The sequence below is a fragment of the Apodemus sylvaticus genome, chromosome 17 (assembly GCF_947179515.1).
Source record: "Apodemus sylvaticus chromosome 17, mApoSyl1.1, whole genome shotgun sequence".
NCBI classification, from domain to species: Eukaryota; Metazoa; Chordata; class Mammalia; order Rodentia; family Muridae; genus Apodemus; species Apodemus sylvaticus.
The window spans coordinates 2,207,164-2,230,193 of NC_067488.1; the positions used below are offsets into that span (position 1 = coordinate 2,207,164).

At 46.0% G+C, this 23,030-nt stretch overlaps 1 protein-coding gene across 1 annotated transcript in view; it reads left to right on the forward strand.

The window, feature by feature from the left end:
• Laptm4b (lysosomal protein transmembrane 4 beta) overlaps positions 1–23,030 on the forward strand; it is a 44,819-nt gene that overhangs the window by 15,649 nt on the left and 6,140 nt on the right. Inside the window, exons 2-6 of the mRNA XM_052161312.1 lie at positions 5,260–5,371; positions 15,972–16,045; positions 16,829–16,951; positions 19,486–19,584; positions 22,533–22,628. Of these exons, the coding sequence (XP_052017272.1) occupies positions 5,260–5,371; positions 15,972–16,045; positions 16,829–16,951; positions 19,486–19,584; positions 22,533–22,628 (504 nt within the window). The remainder of the gene's footprint in view (positions 1–5,259; positions 5,372–15,971; positions 16,046–16,828; positions 16,952–19,485; positions 19,585–22,532; positions 22,629–23,030) is intronic.

Genomic DNA, 23,030 nt, shown 5'->3' on the forward strand with positions numbered 1-23,030 from the left:
ATGTTTGTTAGTTGCCTTGGCGACTATTGCCCCACCTCTTTGGGTTGACCCAGGTCCTCATGGACACTCCTGTATTCATTCCATTCGTGCTAAAGTCCTATCCAGCTGTTGAGTAGTAATGCAGAAAAGGCAAGTCAGACTGATTGTTTGGAAAGGTCTCCGCTCTCTGAAAGGAAGCAGCCCAGGGTGAGGGAGAGCTGGAGAGAACCACACCTTCCACAAACTTCCTGAGAGACTGGTTCACTGCTTACACCTCAGGGATGTGGCCCGCCTGGAACGTTGTAAGTCCAGGGTCATCTTTAGCCCCACAATAGCTGCTTATTACCCACCTCTGCATGAGACCTCGCATCTCTGGAACTATTAGGTAGCTATTTGGAATGTACAAACCCCAGGCTCCCACCAACCAAAGGCTAAGGATGCTCTCAGCAGCTGGGCTTGTAGCTGAGAGCCCTGTCTTCACTGTCCATCTACCTGATGTTCCACCATTGTATGTGGAAGAGGAACATGAATTTGGGTTAACTCCAGAATAAAATGTTTTAGCCCTTTGAGATAAGAGCAGTGGTTTTGGGAGGCTGGAGAGATGGCTCAGTGGTTAAGAGCTCTGGCTGCCCTTCCTGAGGTCCTGAGTTCAATTCCCAGCAACCACATGGTGGCTCACAGCCACATATAGTGAAATCCTGAGCCCTCTTCTGGCATGCAGGTGTACATGCAGCTATTCATACATTAAATTTAAAAAAAGCAGTGGTTTTTGTTTTGTTGTTTTTTTTTTTTTCCTTTTTTGTCTCATTGTGCTGCTTTTGTTGTCAGCAGTCATTTGGATGTGTGGGAAGCTTACCACTTGTTTTTTGTTTTTTTTTGTTTTGTTTTTCTTTTTTTTAAGAATAACTTCACTCAGGATGCCAATGGATCTTTGTGAGTTTTAGGTCATCCAAGAGCTGCATAGTAAGACCTTGTCTCTCCAAAGGAAAAAAAAAAATTAAAAAAATTCAGTATTTGTCGGGTGTGGGTGTGTTATGTATGTATGTGTGTATATGTGTGTCAGAGGACAAATCAGGAATCAGTTCTTTCCTTCCAGGAATCAAATCAGGAGTCAAATCAGGAATCAAATCCTGACGCAAGTACCCCTCTACCTGCTGAGCCACTCACCAACCATTGATCATTATCTGAATTACTGCACAAAGTTCAGGGGCACTTGGGGGCTGCAGTTCCTGGCCTGACCTGGGATACCGGAGCCTCGGGGTTGTATCATTGTAAAGCAGCAGGGAATACTGGGGAGAGGGGATAAGTTAAACTAACAGAGGGAGACCAAGAGGTGGGAGCAGAAGAAATGCACTGCCCTGTCAGAAACAGGGCGGGCGTGGATGCCGGGACGAGCAGGGCTAGAAGCTGGGTGGAGCAGGAACAGCATGGTTACCTGGCCTGACACCATGGAGGAAGTTGTAGCAGCTAAGACACTGTCATCTTCCCATCCCCCATTCTTGGCAGTGACAAGATCCCTCCTCACCCAGGCTGGAAGCCAGGCTCGCCAGCTTCCCTCCCTTGTCTTCATCTTTGTGTCTTGTCTCTAAGGCTTCTGGCTCTTTGTGCTCACCCTGCCTCTGCCACACCTAGCGCCTAAGGCCACTGCAGATAGCGCAATGTGGCAGTCTCACCAAGATGTGAGAGTGCTAGTTACTAAAACCTAATCTTCGTGACCATCCCCAGAGGGCTCGCCTTAAATGAGAGGCTCTGACCACGTCACACCCCAAATTCCAGTCCTGGCCTTCAGGGTTCTCCACCATCCTGCAAACAGCCCTCCACCCTCAGCCTCTCACCCTGGTGTGAGGAATTACTGTGAGGTGACTAAGGTAACTGCAGTTTAGACTTCCCCCAACCCCCTTTACCTACATCAGCCTTAGCATCACTTTTAAGACTGGCCCTGACCGTGGTCCACACAGATTAACCAAAATAATATTTTTGTAAGCTAAATCATAAAACCAAAATAACTGAAGGAAGTGTGGTATATGGAAGATACTGTTAAGCTCTGCAAAAAGACAGATGTTGCAGGATTATTTCAACCGCCTTGTATACAGATGTAACTGGTTTTTGTCTTTAAAGCTGCTGTTCCTCTGAGCTTTGGCACCAAGAGACATTTTGGAGGCATTAGCCTATTCTTGGTCTGGCCGCCTGCCTGCCTGCTGCCTGCCCATCCACCCACCCATCCACCCACCCATCCACCCATCCACCCACCCATCCATCCACCCACCCATCCATCCATCCATCCATCCATCCATCCATCCATCCATCCATCCATCCATCTATATCTATCTATCTATCTATCTATCTATCTATCTATCTATCTATCCATCCATCCATCCATCTACCTACTTACTTATAGGGGGTTTCTCTGTGTAGCCCTGGCTGGCTTCCCCTGCCTCTCCAGTGCTGGGATTAAAGGCATGCACCGCCGCTGCTGCCGCTGCCACCACTGCTGCCGCCGCCACGCTTCATACTCTTACTTGACTTAGTTGGTCATCGATGAACGGCTGTTTCTAACTCTGGGGATTAGCTCACTTGCTGATGCTTGGAGTCCCTCTCTTCCGTGCTGCGCACTCCCACAGTCCTCGTCTTCCGTGCTGCGCACTCCCACAGTCCTCGTCTTCCGTGCTGCGCACTCCCACAGTCCTCGTCTTCCGTGCTGCGCACTCCCACAGTCCTCGTCTTCCGTGCTGCGCACTCCCACAGTCCTCGTCTTCCGTGCTGCGCACTCCCACAGTCCTCGTCTTTCCACGGGTGCTATCAACTTCCCTCAGATGAAATTTGTCAGCCATACCATCAGAGTGCCTTGTGAAATTATCTTGGCTCTTTAGAGAAAAACAAGACATTTTGTTATTAATAACCATGTCAGGAGCCCGACTAGTTGATCAGTGGGCACCACACACCTCTAATAGTCGCTCAGAGAGGACGAATAGGCAGCTGTCTGCGTTTCAGGCCCCGCCACCCTTGTTGCGTAATGAGTCTCACACTGTGAAAGCTGCATACAGAGAGCCTAGCTTTCATTTTTTTTTAAATTAGGGCTGGGTTGAAGGTCAGGTGACCAAGATGTTGGTCCCCAGTACCACTTACCAGACGTGGGGGCTGGTGTTCCAGTAATTTAAGAGCTTCTAGCACTCCAGAGGTAGGGATAGTAGATTCAGGACCAACCTGGGCTGGGTGAGACTCTTTCTTAACTCCCCACACATTGACCTCATGCTTGTAGTCTATATTCGATCATGCATGTGTGTGTATTCTGTGACTCAGTTGCTCTTATCAGGCTACATCTGACAATTTGGAAAATAAAATCCAAGTCACACAACAGTTCTAAAATAATCTCTTGAGATGGTCATATTAAAAAATTCTGCAGTGGGTGTTTACCAAATAGTCTGTCTCTGAATCTCTTCTGTAGTAAGTCCTTCCAAATAGTAAGATGTGCCTTTAGTTAATGCTAGTAAAAGGCCTTTTCTCTCCATTCTGAGAAGAGTACAACAACACACTCATGTTTGTGAACTTGGGTGGGTGTAGGGAGATGAGGGAGAAGGTGAGCCCAGATAATGAAGTTACACTTACGAGCAGAAGACATGAAGGCTAGGTTTGCAATTTAAGTTCCCATGTCAAATCTCCTCTCTCCAGTCTGTGATTTTGAGCAGTGTTTTTTTAACTTGTTTTGTTTTTGTTTGTTTGTTTGTTTCTTTGGATTTGTTTTTTTTACGAGACAGGGTTTCTCTGTATAGCCCTGGCTGTCCTGGAGCTCACTCTGTAGACCAGGCTGGCCTCGAACTCAGAAATCTACCTGCCTCTGCCTCCCAGAGTGCTGGGATTACAGGCGCACGTCACCACCGCCCGGCTTACCCGGCTGTTTTTTTAACTTTTGAGTCTCAGTTTTCTTACAATTATTTTGCATTGCACAAATTAACTAGAAGGCCTGTAGGGCTCAGTAATGAATATATTAAATGCTTACTGTCGAGCCTGAGTGGTGTCCCGATTAATCACAATGTGTGGTACACTCCTAAGAAACACGCAGGAAGGGATGAGTAGAGGTGGAGACATGGGCTATGATCATCTGCACGTGGACGTGCTGGGCTTGAAGGACATTGTCCCCATCAGAAGTCAGAGACTAGGGGCAGGCGGGTGGGGCTAGTGCTTTTCACAGCCTCTGGCATTGCGTGTGTGTGTGTGTGTGTGTGTGTGTGTGTGTGTGTGTTTCTGCACGTGTGCGCGCATGCATGTTTCATGGACCTGCCCATCCCCCATGCTTCATTTTTGCTTCCCAGTACTGTGAGTATAGCCACACAATACTGCACTAACAAAATTACTTGTGTGTTATGTGCATGTTTGTGTCGTGCACATATGAAGGTCAGAGTATGTTTTGGAAGTCGATTCTCCTTCCATGTAGGTTTTGGGGATTGAACTCATTGATATTATCAGGTTTGATGACAGGTCCCTCTTGTCCACGTCGCTGATCCACCGTTGCACATTTTAAGCGGACTCTGGAGGTCTGATTCAGGTCTTTGGGCTTGTCCAGCTGAGCCATCTCCCCAGTTTAGCTGCCACCGAGTTGGCCAGAGCCCTCTGCCTTGCGGGGGGGGGGTGGGGGGGGGCTTTGCGCACTTCCTCAGCTGCAGACATGCAGCGCCATGGGTGACCCGAGGCCCTGGCCTGGTGTCTAACAGCTACAGACATGCAGCGCCGTGGGTGACCCGAGGCTCTGGCCTGGTGTGTAACAGCTACAGACATGCAGTGCCGTGGGTGACCCGAGGCTCTGGCCTGGTGTCTAACAGCTACAGACATGCAGCGCCGTGGGTGACCCGAGGCTCTGGCCTGGTGTCTAACAGCTACAGACATGCAGTGCCGTGGGTGACCCGGGTGACCCGAGGCTCTGGCCTGGTGTGTAACAGCTACAGACATGCAGCGCCGTGGGTGACCCGAGGCTCTGGCCTGGTGTCTAACAGCTACAGACATGCAGCGCCGTGGGTGACCCGAGGCTCTGGCCTGGTGTGTAACAGCTACAGACATGCAGTGCCGTGGGTGACCCGAGGCTCTAGCCTGGTGTGTAACAGCTACAGACATGCAGTGCTGTGGGTGACCCGAGGCTCTGGCCTGGTGTGTAACAGCTACAGACATGCAGCGCCGTGGGTGACCCGAGGCCCTGGCCTGGTGTCTAACAGCTGTAGACATGCAGCGCCGTGGGTGACCCGAGGCTCTGGCCTGGGTGTCTTATGTTCCTCTTTTTCCTCTCTGCAGATCATCAATGCTGTGGTCTTACTGATCCTGCTGAGTGCCCTGGCAGATCCCGATCAGTATCACTTTTCAGGCTCTGAACTAGGAGCGGAATTTGAGTTCATGGACGACGCCAGTAAGTACGTCAGGTGACAGCTGGTGATGTTGTGGGATTCCTCAGGACAAGGAGTCTGACTGTCTGCCTTTTCTGTTACATTATAAATATTGATTTAAGGACCTATTTGAGCTGCTATTTTAACTTTATTTTCTTTCTTTCCATCATTATAAATCAAATCAGCAAATACTTATGTGCTGCTCATGCCCTGTGTTCTTTCTTAATGAGTGTCAGATAGTAAATTTTCCGTATCTTATGTGAATATACTTTTCCCGTTCTTAAGAGGCAGAGTCATGTATTATGTTTAGTTCAGGTTGGTCTCAGTATTCACTGTGTACCCTAGGATGACCTTGAACCTCCGGACCTTCCTACCTTTACTTCCAAAGTGCTCAATTGATGGATGGGCTACTCTGCCACACTGGAATTTATACATTTAAAAACTATCACTTTCTAACAGACTTTTTGAGGCAGGGTTTAATGAGACTTAAACTAACCTAGAACTCCTGATCCTTCTGCCTCTGTCTCCAGATGTGGGGATTATACGTATTATATATTATACACACACACACACACACACACACACACACACACACACACACGTATACTACCACACCCAGCTTTGCCATAGACTTTGACTTTTTTGCAGCAGAGAATGAAGAAATCTCAGAAAAGAACATGAGAAGGGTTACAGCGTCTCTCTGGGTATTCTGATCCCGCCAGGAGTTGCCTTCCTTCCAGGAGGTGATTCTTTCTGGTTGGTTGTAATGAGCCTTTCCCAGCAGTGAAATCAGACGTGAGGCTGAGTGTCTGAGTGTCAATGGACAGCTACCCGGAGATACCTGCAGTGCAGGCTTGCACAGTGCTCAGTCCTGCTGGGTCTTAGCTAAGAGAGACGCCAGGCTAATCATGACCACAAAGGGCAGGCTGGGCAAGCTGACGATTAGCATTATAGAACTTTATATGAGTTTTAGAAAGTGTAGCCAGAGGCAGCATGGTTTTGGAAGCTTGGCCCAAGCTGCCGAGATTAATTTTTGAGAAGTTCCACGGAGTTGAAAGCGTGGTAAGTGTTGTAGGCTTTATTGTTGTTTGTTGTTGTTGTTGTTTGTTGCTTTTTTTTACTGTGCCCGGTTTTACTTGCACATATATCTGTGCACTATAAGTGCATGGACGACAGAGAAGAAGATGTCAGATCCCTTGGAACTAGACTTACAGATGATTATGAGCTGCCTTGTGCATCCTGGGAATCAAACCCAGATCATTTGGTAGAGTGGTCAGTGCCCTTAACTGCTGAGCCATCTCTCCAGCCCCAAGTTTTGTGGATTTTGTCATCAGAGTGAAACAAGTGTGCTTTAGTACGTGTGAACTGCTGTATATTGTGAAGACTCCATTTGCTATTGACTGTGGAGGTGAGTAGTTTGCTGTTGAGTGGCTTGGAACATAGCCTAGGATTCTGGTCTCAGACGTTTTGCTGTAGTGAGGAGGCACTGGAGAGGGAAGAGAGGCTGGGTGTGGACAGAAGCTGGTGAGAAGATGGTCAAAGATGACTCATGCCCACATAGGCGAGAGCAGCTGGGGAAAGAACGGGAGACACGGAATGAAAACTGGATTTAGACTTGAAGTACGCAGGCCCCAAAGAGGGCTCGGTCTTAATGGCTGCTACCTGAGCTTACTACTAACCTCCACTGACTTCAGAGCCCCCTTTGAGACGCGGAGGAAGTGATGGAATCTATCACAGATATGGGTGTGAAAAGGCCTAGGATGGGGTCTGTAGTAACTGCTCAGTTAAATCCTCACTGACTAGTTATGTAGATAGAGTTGTTATGATTGAAGCATGGAAATTAGTATAAATAGAGATATAGAAAGGAGTCAGACCTGATTCCCCAGGAGAGGTGTGGATTGAGTTACCTGTTTGCCCTGGGTGGGGAGAGGGGAGGGGAGAGAGGAAGGAGGACCTAGTGAGTTCTAAAGGGCTCAGAGGTCAGGAGGAGGAGTCTGAGGTCAGTCAAGCCGGTAATGAAGGACACCATTACTGCACACTCATCTTCTACCATTTGATACCATTAAGAATCCAGGGTGGGGCTGGAGAGATGACTCAGCACTGAGTTCAATTCTCAGCACCCACATGGTGGCTCATAACCATCTATAAAGGGATCCGATGACCTCTTCTGGTGTGTCTAAAAACAGCTGCAGTGTACTCACATGCATAACATGAATAAATCTTAAAAAAATAAAAAAGTCCGGGGTGCCTATGAGCCTAGCAAGTGGGAGGCTGAAGCAGAAGGTCAGAAAGGCCAGCTACTCTTGAGCTCCATAGCAGGTTCAAGGCCAGCTTTGACTGCGGAAGACCCTTCCTCCAAACAGACAGACATATAAAGGAACAATAAACACATAGTTGGGGCTATGATGTCTTAAAGGCTGAGACCTTGTCAGATACAAATGGAATTTCTTTACAGCTCCTAATTGTTGTGCACTGAATGGTCTCCCTGTGTAGCTCTGGCTGGCCTGGAGCTCACAGACATCTGGAGTGCTGGCATTAACTTAACATGTCTCCACACCCAGCCTGACAGTGTCTGACTGACCTGTGAAGATATGTTTTCTTTCACTGTTTCCAGGTATAAGGTAACTGGAGTTAGGGAAATTTGAATGACAGCACTGTGGTCTTCTTGGGTGCTTGGTAATTTGTACACTTTCCAAGCTAGGCAAACACACTGACAAGAGAGGTTTGTTAGTACTTCAGACTGAAACAATAATTATTTTGTAAAGTCCTGCATATTGCAGTGTGAGTAAGGTTTGTCACATGATCCACACCACATATTTGAAAAGGCTGAATGAATAGTGTATAATTGCTATTAAGAATTATTTAAGCAGGGTGAAGCTGTCACACGCCTTTAATCCTGGCACTTGGGAGGCAGAGGCAGGGAGATCTCTGAGTTCTAAGACAGCCAAGAGAAGCCCTGTCTCAAAGAGGCAGGGGTGGAGAGGTAGGGAGGTGAGGGGGTTGGATGACATGAGATGGGATTGGTTGAATATCATGTGGCTACAAAGGTACAGGAGAGAAGGTATTCATTTGAATCGTTTAAAACACTTGTCTCCTTTTTAAAAAAATTTATTTATTTTTATTTATATGAGTACACTGTCACTGTCTTCAGACACACCAGAAGAGGGCATCAGATTCCATTACAGATGGTTATGGGCCACCATGTGGTTGCTGGGAATTGAACTCAGGACCTCTAGAAGAGCAGCCAGTGCTCTTAACCGCTGAGCCATCTCTCCAGCCTTGTTTCCTTTTAATGTTTATTTTCTGTATTTTTTTTTAAGATTTATTTATTATTATATGTAGGTACACAATAGCTGTCTTCAGACACTCCAGAAGAGGGAGTCAGATCTCGTTACAAATGGTTGTGAGCCACCATGTGGTTGCTGGGGAATTGAACTCAGGATGTCTGGAAGAGCACTCGGTGTGCTCTTAACCCTCTTAACCGCTGAGCCATCTCTCCAGCCCTATTTTCTTATGTTGATCGCCTTTTTAAAATAAGCTGCTGGGTCTGCTGGGCCTGGAGGCTCAGGTCTGTAATCATGGCTGGAATCCTGAAGCAGAGGACTCAGATCAGAGCTTGCCCGGGCATCTACCCGATGAGGCTTGCTGCCAGACACAAAGCTGAGCACGGAGCGCAGTGGAGGGGTGCTTGCCTGAGTATGCGTGGGCTCTGCCCTTGGTCCTCAGTACTCCAGAGGTGGGTGGGGCATGAGCCCGCTAGAGGGCCTGACAGGCCCGGAAGTATTCAACCCAGGCATAGATAGATTTATCTCTTTATCTAGTTGTTAAGATTTGGTTCAGTCAGCTACATAATTGTGGTTGAAAAGTCTGCAAGTTAATAGCACAGTTTTGTGGGGAGGGCTGGCCAGCTGAGAGGACTGCTTTAAAGCACTTGTTGTCTACCGAGGATCTGGATTTGTTTCTCTGCAATATCCGTGGCAGCTTTTCCCCACCTAGCTCCAGTTTTAGAGGATTTGATGCCCTCTTCTGGCCTCTGTGGGTGTACACGTGGCCTTTTGTACACGCAGTGCACACATATTCACGCAGGCGAAGCATCCATAAACATAAACTTTGAGTTGTTTTGTTTTGTTTTTCTGTATACAATGTAGACCAGGCTGGCCTCAATCTCAGAGATCCTTCTTGAGTGCTGGGGTCGTAGATGTGTGCCACCATCACCCCATTTTTTTTTTAAACTTTTGTTTTTTAAACGTTAAGATTTGCTTATTTATGTATGAGTGCCCTATCTGCATGTGCACCTGTGTACCAGAAGAGGGCATCAGATCACAGTGTAGATGGTCATGAGCCGCCGTGTGGTTGCTGGGGATTGAACTCAGGACTTGTGGAAGAGCAGACATTTGTGTAAACATACACACACACACACACACACACACACAGAGAATCCACATATGGCCGTGTGTGTGTGTGTGTGTGTGTGTGTGTGTGTGTGTGATCTTATGTAGCCAACAATGGCCTTGAATTCAGTGTAGCCCAGGAAAACCTTGAACTTGGGATTCTCCTGCTGCAGGTATATACCACTATGCATGGCTGTAAGCTGCTCTGAGGTGAAGCTCTGGGCCTTGCACATGCTAGGAGAGAACTCTCCCCAGCAAGCTCGCGCTGCTGTCCCTGCATGCTAGCAGCTGTCTGACAGAGGCTTTTGCCTTGACAGACAGCACGGATTTATTTCTTGCCACGTGGTACTTTTTCTCAGGAGATCTGGTAGATGATCAAAATAGGGGATAAAGAAAATAAAGGGATTTTCTTTACTTTAACATTGACCTCTTACACATTTCTGTTAAAGAAATATATATATTTCTATATGTCTAATTTATCAACTTTTCATATAAAAATCCCCTAAGGAATGGAATGGATCAGGTGGAGATTGACCATCCCTCCCACCCATCGGGTCTCAGCTCTGAATTAATTTATGTATCTTTTAAGTTACATCTTTCTGTAGTTGTCACACTCAGCAACTTGACTACATTTTGATTAATTTCTTTAGATTTTTGAAGATAATTGGATAAATGCCTATTTTCTAGGAATACCCCCTCTCACCAGGCAGTACCTGACTTCAGTCAGGCAGCCCTGTCGTCCTTAGGTTGAAGGGAAGCTAGGAATCAGTGTTTGCTGGGACTGCCGTTAACATCTTCCTGAAGGACAGACAAGAGACCTTTGGCGTAGCGTCTCCACCCTAGTCCCATCCTTGTCCAGGACAGTCTGGTCTTTCTTCCTTAGCCCTGGGCAGAAGGCAAAGGAGCCCTCTTAGTAAGAGTCAGCTTGATACACTAGAGTCACTTGAGGAGGGAGTATGATCCGAGGGTGGCATTGTTTCCTGGGTCCAGGGATATATACGAAAGCTAGTTAAGTATGGTTACAAATGGAGCCAAAAAGCAGTTTATAGTTCAGGCTCTTGTAGAAATATAAGCCATGACTTCCTTTGGTAACGATCTATGACATGGGAAACAAACCTTTTCTTCCCTAAAGTTGCTTTCTCAGAGAGGTTTATTACAGCAACAGTAAGGCAGCAAGGATCTTAACCACTCAGGTCTCCACAGGCAGAGCGCAGCATGGGGAGGGTGGATTTGGAGAGGTGAGGAAAAAGCATCCGTGGCTCTGCTCTGCCAGTGCTGCACCTGGAGCTCACCTCTCCACGAGATACTAAAAAGCCGGATGTCGCAGTACATGCCTGTTGTAAACTGTTGCTGCAATCCTTGACAGCTTTGTGCTCTTACGTACGTTTGCCAGCAGCTGGCTAGGCACTAGAATAGCTCAGGTTTCTAACGTTGCCCCATATGGCTTCACACCAGGGCCTCACTAACGTGTCTTAAGGTTATTGCTGATCACAGGCAATGTTTTTGAAGCCTGAATGTTACTTTTTAAAATATTATCAGATTCAGTGCAAGGTAGGACTTTTGACCTTTTCCCTCATCTATTGTCTGTCTGTCTGTCAGTCTGTCTACCTGCTCACCTTGTTTGTTTGTTTGTTTGTTTGTTTGTTTGTTTGTTTAAATGGTGGGGCAGAAGTTGGTCCCAGGGCCAGGACTATGTAGTACAGACTAGATGGACATTATCACAGAGTTCTCTCGTCCCAGCCCCTTTGTTTTTGTCTTGTTGGAAACAGGCTGTGGGTAAGTCACCCAGGCAGGCCTCCCATCGGCAGAGGTCTCCTGTCTGAGCCTCCAGAGTAGCTGGGGTGATAACTCATCCCGTGCTCCCGCAGAACTTCCTGTTGAAAAGATCCATACGGATCAGAAACGTTCGGATACAGCTCTTTCTCACTGGCGCTCACGGTTCCCCTTTGCTGCCCTGCTTTTTGCTGTACTTCTGAGAACGGCTTCTACTCTTGCGACCCAGGCCGACCTGGAGCTTTGCTGAACCTGCTGACTGAGCCTTCATTGTTTCTTTACTATCTCCATAGGTGTGCCACGTGTTATACACAGTGCTCTAATCTGCCTGTTGTTTAATTTGGAAGGAGTTTTATTCATGATATAGCAAACATTTGTGGCATAGATTTGCTTTTTTTAAGTTTACTGTGTCGAAAAAAAAAATATCCAGACACTTGTGCGAAAGACTTTAATTCAAGAGGGAAGGCAGAGCTGTCATGTCATAGGCTTGTAGTCAGGACCTGGGGAGGCTGAGACAGGAGTGTGTGTTTCAGACCAACTAGGACTAAATAGTTAAGACCTTGTTTCAAATGTACAAGTAAGCTGGGCTCTGACTCTGTACTCTGTAGTTCCCATGTGTGACATAGAGTATCTCTATTCCATCTCTCTGCCTAGGTCCAGAGAGATGGAAGGTGGATCCCAGGGGTTGGGAGAGCAAAGAGTGGGGCGTGACTGCCACTGGGTGCTGGAAATTGATTTTGGAAGAGGAGTTATTTTGGCCTGCATGGTGATGGCCATGTAGCTTTTCTAATAAAGCCATTAGCTTACACATGCTAATGGAAAGCTGACCTTTATGGGATTTGAGTTATATATATTTCATTTTAAAATTAAGAGAAAAACCCAAATGTTATGCATTTTGATAAATTCCTTAGTAACCCTCTCCTCTGTCTGGTTGCCCCCCATTTGTTCCCAGAACTCCTTCCTCTCTTTCCATCCATAATAGCTAATTATTGGCTTTAGAACAAAGATAAGTTAGTCCTTGCAGCTTATCATAAACTAGGCTAAGCCCATGAAACCAGAGGTTGGCAAGTTATAGAATCCCTCTTCGAGGATTCTCAATGATAAGTTATAAATAATCAACATATTCAGAGTATTGGACTCTGCAGTTTTAGGGAAGTAAGATTAGTATCTTATTCTTATTCAGAGGCCGAGCTCTGGCCTCAGGAGGAGCCCCTGAAGCGGTGCCTAAGCCTGGGTTTTCTAGTCCTCCCTGGGGCACTGGACGGCTTTCCATTTTGTTCTGAGTAGTTACACACTGCTGGAAGTTCAACTGGAAACAGCTCCCTCCAGGTCATGATGACTAATACTGTTTGTTTCCATGAGTACATGCCAGCAGTGTGACCAGAAGTTAGAGATGCTAGAGATGACTAGATGTAGATGGAGTTAGCTGCAAGCCTTTGAGGACTGAGCACAAGCCGGGGACACAGAATTAGAAGATTAGACACAGACATTTCAGGTAGCTTTTGTGTGCCTTGTCTGTCTCAGTGACGGGTTGGATTCAGGAGATGTTTCTAATTAGGCCCCTTACTCCTGTGGTACAGCGTGTCTTAGGATCCTTCTCAGAGTAGAACTGCAGTGTTAAAGAAGGAACTTAGCTCAGGGAACAGTGTGGTGTTAGTGTGCTCTGATGTTGGGAAGGGGAGGTTGTCGTCCTAGCATCGGCCAGAGCTTTTGGTCATAAGATCCCCTCTTCTTCGAAGTGTCACCTGGCTGTTGGCTTGTCATGCTAGGGATTGGACCCTGGGCCTTGCTCATGTTAGGCAAGCATTCTACCGCTGAGCTACGGCTTCCTGTGAGTTCTAGGAAGGAATGTGCTTTAATTCCTTTATTTACTGTGTATACTGTGTTACTTCTGTAGGTTTGGCAGCTGCTTTGGAGATGGTAGCCCATTTTCATCCTACCTGTTCTGTGTTGGGTTTATAGTTTGGGTCTGTACAAGCTGCTTCCTGTTTTAGTTAGGGATTTACTGCTGCGAACAGACACCATGACCAAGGCAACTCTTATAAGGACAACATTTAATTGGGGCTGGCTTACAGTCAGAGGTTCAGTCCATTATCATCAAGTTGTAAACATGACAGCATCCAGGCAGGCATGGTGCAGGAGGAGCTGAGAGTCCGGCATTTTCATCTGAAGGCCACTAGCAGAATACTCACTTCCTGGCAACTGGGATGAGGTCTTAAAGCCCACGCCCACAGTGACACACCTACTCCAACAGGGCCACACCTTCTAATGATGGGCCGAGCATTTACAAACCATCATCTTCCTGAGCTTGGGATGTAGCAGTTTATGCAGAAGAACTGGTCAGAAGTGCATATAGAAATGGGACTTCCAGAATGTCCTCACCTCCCTCACTATGTGTGGGAATGCCAATAGTGTACTGCGTTTCATCGATTTTACTTGTACCTTTTAATTCTTTGAGTTTTATGTTCTTGGATGAAGATATAAATCATGAAGTTTGAAATTAGGACTCTAATCAAGGTCAGTTCTGGAGTGTGCACACAGTCCTTATTAAAGACTTAGTATAGTGCATATTAATATTTTCATGCCTTGAATAAACCTTTGAGTTTATTTACCTCTCTATATATTTATTATCTATCTCTGTAAAGATCTTTGAAATAGTCAAAGACTATTCTATAATGGCCTGGTTTTCACAAATTTATTATTTTCTTATTAATATACAGAATGTCTCTTCCCCACTCATTCCCCTCCCCGACACACTTTCCTTACACTTCAGGGCATTTGAGGTCATTATGGGCAGTTCAGAAAAGGTGGAGACATGGTTACATACTCTAAGGGGCCGTTCTCCTATTTTTATGTTAGAGACCTCAGCCTATGTGAGGGCCTTCCCTCTTACTTAGCATTCCAGAAACAATCATGAACACTACAGAAATGTGCTTGACTAATCCAGGTCCATCTTGATCCAGTCAAGTTGGCAATTAACATTACCCACTATTGACGGCGCCCACGCTGCCGTCAGTATTGCTGTATGGCATATTGGGCATAGGCCTGGGGGATTGACAGAAGACACATCATTCTGCTGAGGAGAATGCCAAAGCTTTCCTGAGGGACCAGCCATTTATACTTGAGGCCAGGAAGAACAACAGGAAAAAATAATCACAGCTGTAGGTTAGGCACCTGGGAGGTCCCTACCACACCCGGCGGGCGGGCAGAGCAAACAGGAATGAAGCCGAGCAGCTGGATGTTCTGTAGGATGTTTCCTGTGCAAACAACTCAGCTGGGGGCGTTGAGCTAAGCTCACCGATGCCCAACACACTCGCGCAGAATTAGTGACAGCCTAGCCTTTGTTCTTAGAATGTCCTGCAACCAACATCTGCCTCAGCCAGGAAGAATAAAACATCTCTGAAACCATTGAGCAGAGCTGTCTCACGGCCTCCTCAGCATCAGGAGTGAGCAGCTTAGTTACACCTAAAGACACTTCTTCCCAATCAACTCTGTTCAGTTGTTAATCTTGGGTTTTTGTTGTTGTTTTTCATAATGTGGCTACTAGAAAATGATACGCTCAATTAAAAACCAAGATTAATTGTAATTATTGAAATCAGTATAAACGTCATTGATGAGATATTTCACATCCTCTGAACTGGGTCTGGAGGACTGGAGCGCACGTTCATCTTACCGACCTCCTCTGTCTAGGTTCCCAGCACCTGCGTGCCTCTGCCACAGAGGGCTTTCCTCACCAAGATGGTGGTGGTAGTCCACAGTGTTCTGCCCTTTTACCTGGAGACAAACTGGCAATCACCAGTCGCAGTTAGAATATGATTAATAATGATGTGTGCTGAGGCTATAACTCCACATGAGGAAAGGACGGAGGGGAGGGCACAGTGACTGAAAGGGTGGGAACTGCACCAGCTACCTGGCACCGCCTTTGTCACCAAAACGGAGGGGTTTTTTTTGTTTTTGTTTTTTTTTGTTTTTTTGGTTTTTTGGTTTTTCGAGACAGGGTTTCTCTGTGTAGCCCTGGCTGTCCTGGAACTCACTCTGTAGACCAGGCTGGCCTTGAACTCAGACATCCGCCTGCCTTTGCCTCCCAAGTGCTGGGGTTAAAGGCATGCGCCACCACTGCCCGGCCAGAAACAGATTTTTAACTTTGAGTGAATGAGGTATCAGAGTTTTAATTTGTGATTTAGGCATGAATGTATAAAGTGCAGAGACACCTGTGCGGCTGCAGGCTGTGAGTTAGTGAGGGCCAGAAGGCCTCTTTGGCTTCTGTAACCAGCACCTCTGCTCTTTGCAATCATGTAGTCACTTAGGCTGTAGTGAGGACATCTTCTGGCTCTTGTTAGCGCTGGTTGATGTAAAGTTTTCACCTGTAATTGGTTTATAAACAAAATGAAGAGGAGCTCATTCTGTTAGATAGTGTATCTAACTGTCTCTCCCCACCCCTTTTTTGACCTTTTGCTAGACATGTGCATCGCTCTCGCAATCTCTCTGCTCATGATCCTGATATGTGCTATGGCTACTTACGGTGCATACAAGGTAAGCGGCTGTGGTGAGGTGAGGGCCTGGCCCGTCCTCAGGCCCTTCCACGAGCAGCGGTTCTCAGCCTTCCTAATGCTCTGACCCTTTGATACAGTTAGTTCCTCAGGCCATCGTGACCCCCAACCATAAAATTACTTCATTTTCGTTACTACTTCATAACTTCTAATTTTGTTACTGTTCTGAATTGTAATGTAAATATCTGTATTTTCTGATGGTCTTAGGCAACCCCTATGAAACAGTTGTTCAGCTTCCAAAGGGGTTGCTACCCACGGGTTGAGAACCGCTGCCGTAGCATAATCTGAGGTTACCTTTGCTGAGTATGGAGTTATTCATAGTTTTCTGCAAGAGTCTTCAGAAATCTCTCACTAACGCCTTGTGGTACTAGAAAAACTGGTAAAACCAACACTATTATGAACACTTGATATTTTTGTTTGTTTCTTTTTTTTTTTAAGAATTACTTATTTTATGAGTGTATGAGTGCTCTATCTGCATGTATACCTGCACATCAGAAGAGGGCATCAGATCCCATTATAAATGGTTGTGAGCCATCGTGTGGTTGTTGGGGATTGAATGCAGAACCTCTGGAAGAGCAGACAGTGCTCCCAACTGCTGAGACATTTCTCCAGCCCCCGGTATTTCTGGTTCTTGACTATTTAGCTTGGCACAGTATTTACTATCATGGCCTGGTTAATGACTGCCAGTTCCTCCAGGTCCCTTCATATAGATGAGCCCAGTGTCTTCTTATATCCAACATACTAACATTCTGTTTTCTCATTTCAGCAACACGCTGCCTGGATCATCCCGTTCTTCTGTTACCAGATCTTTGATTTTGCTCTGAATACTTTGGTTGCAATCACTGTGCTTGTCTATCCAAACTCCATTCAGGAGTACATCCGACAGCTGGTAGGTGACCCTCCCGTTCACTGCCTCTTGTCCTGAGGGAGCTTTTGGGATGTTGTGCCTGTCATAACCTCCTAGGACCTGCTGGGATGGAGCAGAGGGCAGTAATGGTACTTCTGGTGTCTGCAAGGAGCTTGATGTGCCTCACTGAGGTGTCTTTCCTCTGTTGGCTTGTGAGGAACAGGAAGCAGCTGTGGAGTTCTTCCCAGACTTAGTCCTCTAGATCTCTTGCTTCCTGATTCCTGTTCAGCCCCTGTGGACATCTGATGAGTAGTCTAGATGGCTGGGGCTTAAGGAGCTCCTGACAGCATCAGACGAGCAATTATTATGTACAGGCCCTTGCACTTTTTAACCTTGGATTTTTAAATTATGAATGTGTTTGAAAATGTAATTTCCTTAAAATTGTTTAAATGGCAAAACATTCACTCTTTTTTGTGGGGAGAATCATTATGTTTTGTTTTTAGGGTTTTGTTTGTTGTTGTTGATGTTCTGTTTCTTGATACAAGGTTTCTCTGTGAGGCCCTGGCTGTCCTGGAGCTCATTCTGTAGACCAGGCTGGCCTTGAACTCACAGAGATCCGCCTGCCTTTGTCTCCCAAGTACTGGGGTTAAAGGTATGTGCCGCTACTGCCCAGTAAATGTTCACTCTTGAAAATGTTCTCTATTTAGTTTTATTATTTGTTTTGTTTTGTTTTTAAATGTGGTATTAGAGATTAAACTCTGGGCGTGCCACATGCAAGACAAGCACTTTACTGCTGTGCCACACCCGTACTCTAGAATCTCAGTTTGAGACCAGGTCTTGCTGGGTTGCCCAGCCTGGCCTCGGCTGCTCCCTGCTCCCTGGGGCTGCACACTGTGCCAGTGTGCACACTTGATGCAGCCTCTGTAGTGGTCTCTGACCTCAGGGTAAGCACCAGGAGAGGGGAGGCCACAGGATGCTTGTAGCCTTGGGAACCGGATGGTCCAGTGGAAAGGATGGCTGAGGGGGACAGGGAGGAGGATGTGAGGACACACGCTTGTCTTGCTGACAGTCCTGCTCTGTCCTGACCTGTCCCACCACAGAAGGCTCCAAGATTTTGCTCCTTAGAAATGTATTTGTCATTCTTTTTATTACTGTTTGAAGAGCCAAGAACATGCTTTGATGGCAAGAGTGTCCAAAAAGTTCCATGTGCCAGTTTGGAGAGTTGCCTCTTAGGAGATAGTAGAAGATGAAGGGGCTGGTCTGTGATGGGAGGTAGAGGATTAGCGTCTGCGCTGGGGCTTCGTGTTAGCTCTGTACTCTGCTTGCTGAGCTCTTCAAATCATGTTGCAAGAGAGGAAGAAACTCAGTCCCAAGAAGCTTATCGTGTGTGGGACTGGTCAGGACGCGTGAAGATGGGCCAGCAGCTGCCCTGTGCTGTGGAGTGCTGTATCCCGGACTCGACGTCCCGGTCCCTGGGCTGCAGAGGTTGACATAGAGCCACAGGGTCATTCAGCGGCTTCAGTTGACCCTGCCCGGTGGCTGCTCTCCTTTCATTCACTTTGGAACCGTCGCGTGGTACAACAACAATATTGTTGGCGCTGACAGGAATTATAATACCGTAAAAAATAAACTCAGCTTTCACTTTTATCTGTAATGACAAACCAAATAAAAGAAGTGAAATATTTCAGGAAGCCAGGTGAGGTGGCAGATAGATGTTCAAGGTCATGAGTTGAAGGTCATCCTTCAACCCCTACATAGAGAATTTGAAGTCAGCCTGGGTTACATGTGACCCTGTCTTGACTTCCCAATCCCCCTCCAAAACCATTCTGTACCATTTAATGGTCATTCTGAGCTGGGCATGGCGGTGCAAGCCTGTAACCCCAGCGCCTAGAAGGCTGAGGGAAAGTGCTCAGTCAGCCGGAGCTACTCAGTAAGAACCATTCACACAAAACAAACCGCAGATCAGTGTGAGCTGTATTAGCAAGTCGTGAGTGACATTATCAGCAGTGCCTAGAAACAGCAAGGGAGGGCACTCTCATCCCCTTATGGCTGTTACTGCTGACAGATTGAAATGTGGTGAGTTAGAAAGGCAGTTGTCATCTGAGAAGGCTGCGGGCAAGCCCAAGCCAGAGTCCTGCAAAACACGGTTAAGGTAATTCGTCATCCTCATTTACACAACAAAATAAACATGTAAGACTCTGCTATACAGAAAGATGTGCCATTAGCAGATGTATTTATTTTAGTGGGTTTGTCCTGCACACAGCCTTTAGAACATGACGTCAGACACCAGGAGCATGCAGAGCACCATATTGGTGGTGGCCCCCCAGGGTGCAGCGGAGGGCCGACTGGTACTGCACACTTAGTTGTGTCTGTCTGCCCTTGACTTCCCTGTGCTGGAAGTACTGCCTGAGTTAGGACAGTGTTGACTTTCCCTAACTCGCTGTCTATGGCTGTCTCACCGGTAGAGGCATCTACTCTAAATAACAATCACTGGTCCCCACTGTGCCTCTACCGCCTGTGGAATACATCTTGAAAGATGAATGAGGTTTGCTAATGAGGCCCCTTTTCCCTTCCAGCCTCCCAGCTTTCCCTACAGAGATGATATAATGTCCGTGAATCCTACCTGTTTGGTCCTTATTATTCTTCTGTTTATCGGCGTTATTTTGACATTTAAGGTAAGCCTAAATATTCTCTTTATGGGCTAAATAGTAAATGTATTCCTGACTGCAAGAGAGATAAACAAAATAACTAGTTTGTTGCCTCTTGATTTCCTAATGTTGCAGTTTATTCTGTTGTCTGTGTGAGAGAGAAATACTAATCTGCATCCCACAGGCCAGTCAAGAAGACATGGCTCAGAGTACTTGTGTTTTTCCAGAAGACCTAAGTTGTGTTCCCAGCATCCACACGTAGCTCACAACCATCCATAGCTCCAGTTCCAGGATATCTGACATCCTCTTCAGATGTCTGTGGCACCAGGCATGTACACGGTGCACAGATATACATACAGGCAAAACATCCATGCACATAAAATTAAAAACAACAACAACAATAGAATGTATTTGGGAACAGATTAAGGTTATACAGCACATAGTATATAGTACTGCAACATGCATTGCAATGTTCGATATGGTTTTTAGTGTTGACATCACAAACGTTAGGTACAAATATTTCAACAAACATTACACATGCAGTTTCAATAGAACTACAGTCCATGTCATAGAATACACCCATTTAACATATGGGCTGATGAGATAGCTCAGTGGGTAAAGGGCTGTGCCACAGAGGCTGGTCTGACCGAGTTCAGCTCCTGGAATCCCCATAGATGGAGGGAGAAAACCAGCTCCCAGAAGTTCATGTCTGAGCACATGAACACACACATGGGTGTGGGTATTTGTGCATACACCTGTATACACACACACAGACACACACAGACACACACACCACACTAAATAAGTAAATGTTATTAAAGAAATATAAGTCACTGTATTTAGTGCATTTATAGATGTGTACAGCTGTACCTCTAGGCGTGTACATATTGGGTCGTATTTACTTTTATTTTTTTTAGTTCAGGTTTCTCTGTATAGCCCTGTCTGCCCTGGAACTTGATCTGTGTAAATCAGGCCTTCCTCTGCCTCCCAAGTGCTGCTATGAAAGGTGTGTGCTGCGATGCCCATTCAGAACTTTTTTTTTTCTGCCACATCAGTACAGCCACGCCTGTTGGTCTCTGTGGGTGCTCCTGCCACCCCTTAGGTTCCTGCCTTGGCTTGCTTTCTGTCACTGTGATAAAGACCATGACCAGAGCAGTTTGCAGGAAGAAAGGGTCATTTGCTTTACACTCCAGGGTCGGGGTCTGTTGAGGGAAGACGAGGGAGGAACTGTCACAGGGACACTGCACTGTGGCTCTCTCTCTTGCACAGCTCCCATTTCCTCACCTCCCTCATCACAGTCTCACCTCCAGGCCAGGCTGGTAGAGACATTTTTCCCAGTCCTAGCTGCGTCAGGCTGACAACTCTCACCAGGGCAATTACAATGGTGTGTCTTGCTGTGTGGCACACCTCTTATCCATCCATTACACATCCAGTTGCCTCCATCTTGGCTACAGTGAACAATGCTGCTTTTCACATTCCTACAATAAACTTTAGGGACATAAATGTCCCTAGGGTAGGATTACTGGGTCCTGTGGTAACTTGATTGAAACTTGAGGCCATACCGTTTGATATCATTATCAGCAATGTGTGAGTTTTCTATTTTCTTTCTCTCTTGAACCTTTTTTTTAGTCAAAGAACTTTAAAATTAGGGAGGGATCATGAAATATTTGAGTTCTAATCCGGTTAGAGATGGATGGAGCAGGAGCACAGATTCTGCTCCAGCATCATGTATCACTTGTAGCACATTGTTCTTCCGGGTGTGAATCTTCAGTGCCTTTAGATGCTTCATTTGGACAATGGTATAATATAGTCAGATAATCCTGTAGAATAAAAACTGGAAAAGTGCGTGCCTGTAATTGTAGGCATATGTTTTGGCTACTTTATCGGGTTCTTATATCTGCCACCTCCATTCCAGCCCCAACCACAACACTGGGTAGGAGACAAAGAAGGTTAGAGGAGGAAGGGGGCATAGACCTTCAGAACGCAGCCTACTGATTAGGAGCTTCGAATTCCAGTCCTAGTTAAATGATTTGCAGCCAGCCAACAGAATTCCAGCACTAGCAACGCATCAGATGCCACGGTGAGAACCAGCAGCAGGGGGGCCACCCTTGGCCTTCAGACTCTCACATTTACACCCTCTCCTCAAGAGTCCCCGATTTCCAAATGTAAACTGTCTACAGCTGGCAAAAATGACATCCCTCCTACAGCACTGGACAAACATGGGAGCTGTGGATAGACAATCTGAAGCAGCCCCATACCCCACACTTGGGGTTAAAACAAAAACATCATCATATAACATAACTGGGTTATTTAAGAAACCAAAATTCTTTTTATTTTTTATTTCCTTCCATTATTTTTATTTTTTTCCATTACAAACGGTGAGAAAGTAAATAAATTTGTTTGCATGTATGGACAAATATACACACAAATAAATTTAACCACAGTTTGACTGAAGCAGAATTACTTTCTGAAGGTATAAATAAATTTGTGATTCTGTACAGATATTGCCAAATTACCTGCCTAAGGGCTCTCTCCATCTCTACTCCCACCTGCAGAGCACAAGAGTACAAGAAACCAAAATTCTTACTGCATGTAATACTGGAAATTAGGGTGCTAAGCAGGAGGAACTTAAGGGTAGCTTGGGCTACACATCAAGTTTAGCTTTCCTCTTGCCACAGAATAAGTAGTACAATGGTAAAATGGTTTAATAAATTTGACCAATGTCTGTAGCCATTGTTCCTTTTAACTGCCCAATTCTTAAGGTCGTTCCCTGACCTCCACTACTACCCAGTATGAGTACCATCCTGTGGTGTACTGTGATAGAACAAGGCTGTGGCAGTGCACCCCTTCGAAAACTCTTGAGATTCAGTGACATTAACATGTGTATATAATAAAGCCTTCATAGTGTGACTTTATATTGTTCTAAGTTGTCTTTTAATTTTGAAAATTAAAAATCTGATGCCTGTTACTTGCAGGGCTACTTGATTAGCTGTGTTTGGAGCTGCTATAGGTACATCAATGGCAGGAACTCTTCCGATGTTCTAGTTTATGTTACCAGCAACGATACCACGGTAAGTGTGATGTCACCAAAGGAGAGACTCTACTGCATGATGGTGCCTAGTGTTTTAGTGTTTGCTACTTCCTGTTGTATCCTGAGACGTGTTTGTTTGTTTGTTTGTTTGTTGTTCTTGTTGTATTTTTGAGAGAGGGTTTCTCTTTGTAGCCCCGGCTTTCCTAGAACTCTCTCTGTAGGCCAAGCTGCCTGCGAACCCACTGAGATCTGCCTGCCTTTGCCTCAGTGCTGGGATTAAAGGTGTCTGCCACCACCACTGCTGGCCAAGTCATCTTTGTCATCTGTGTGCTCTGCAGCGTATGCCAGGTTGTAGATTTTTTGCTAGTGTGACAGATCCTGAAAGAAATGGCTTAGAAGGAGAAGGATGCTTTGCTTATCTTTTAGACATTTCTGTCATGTG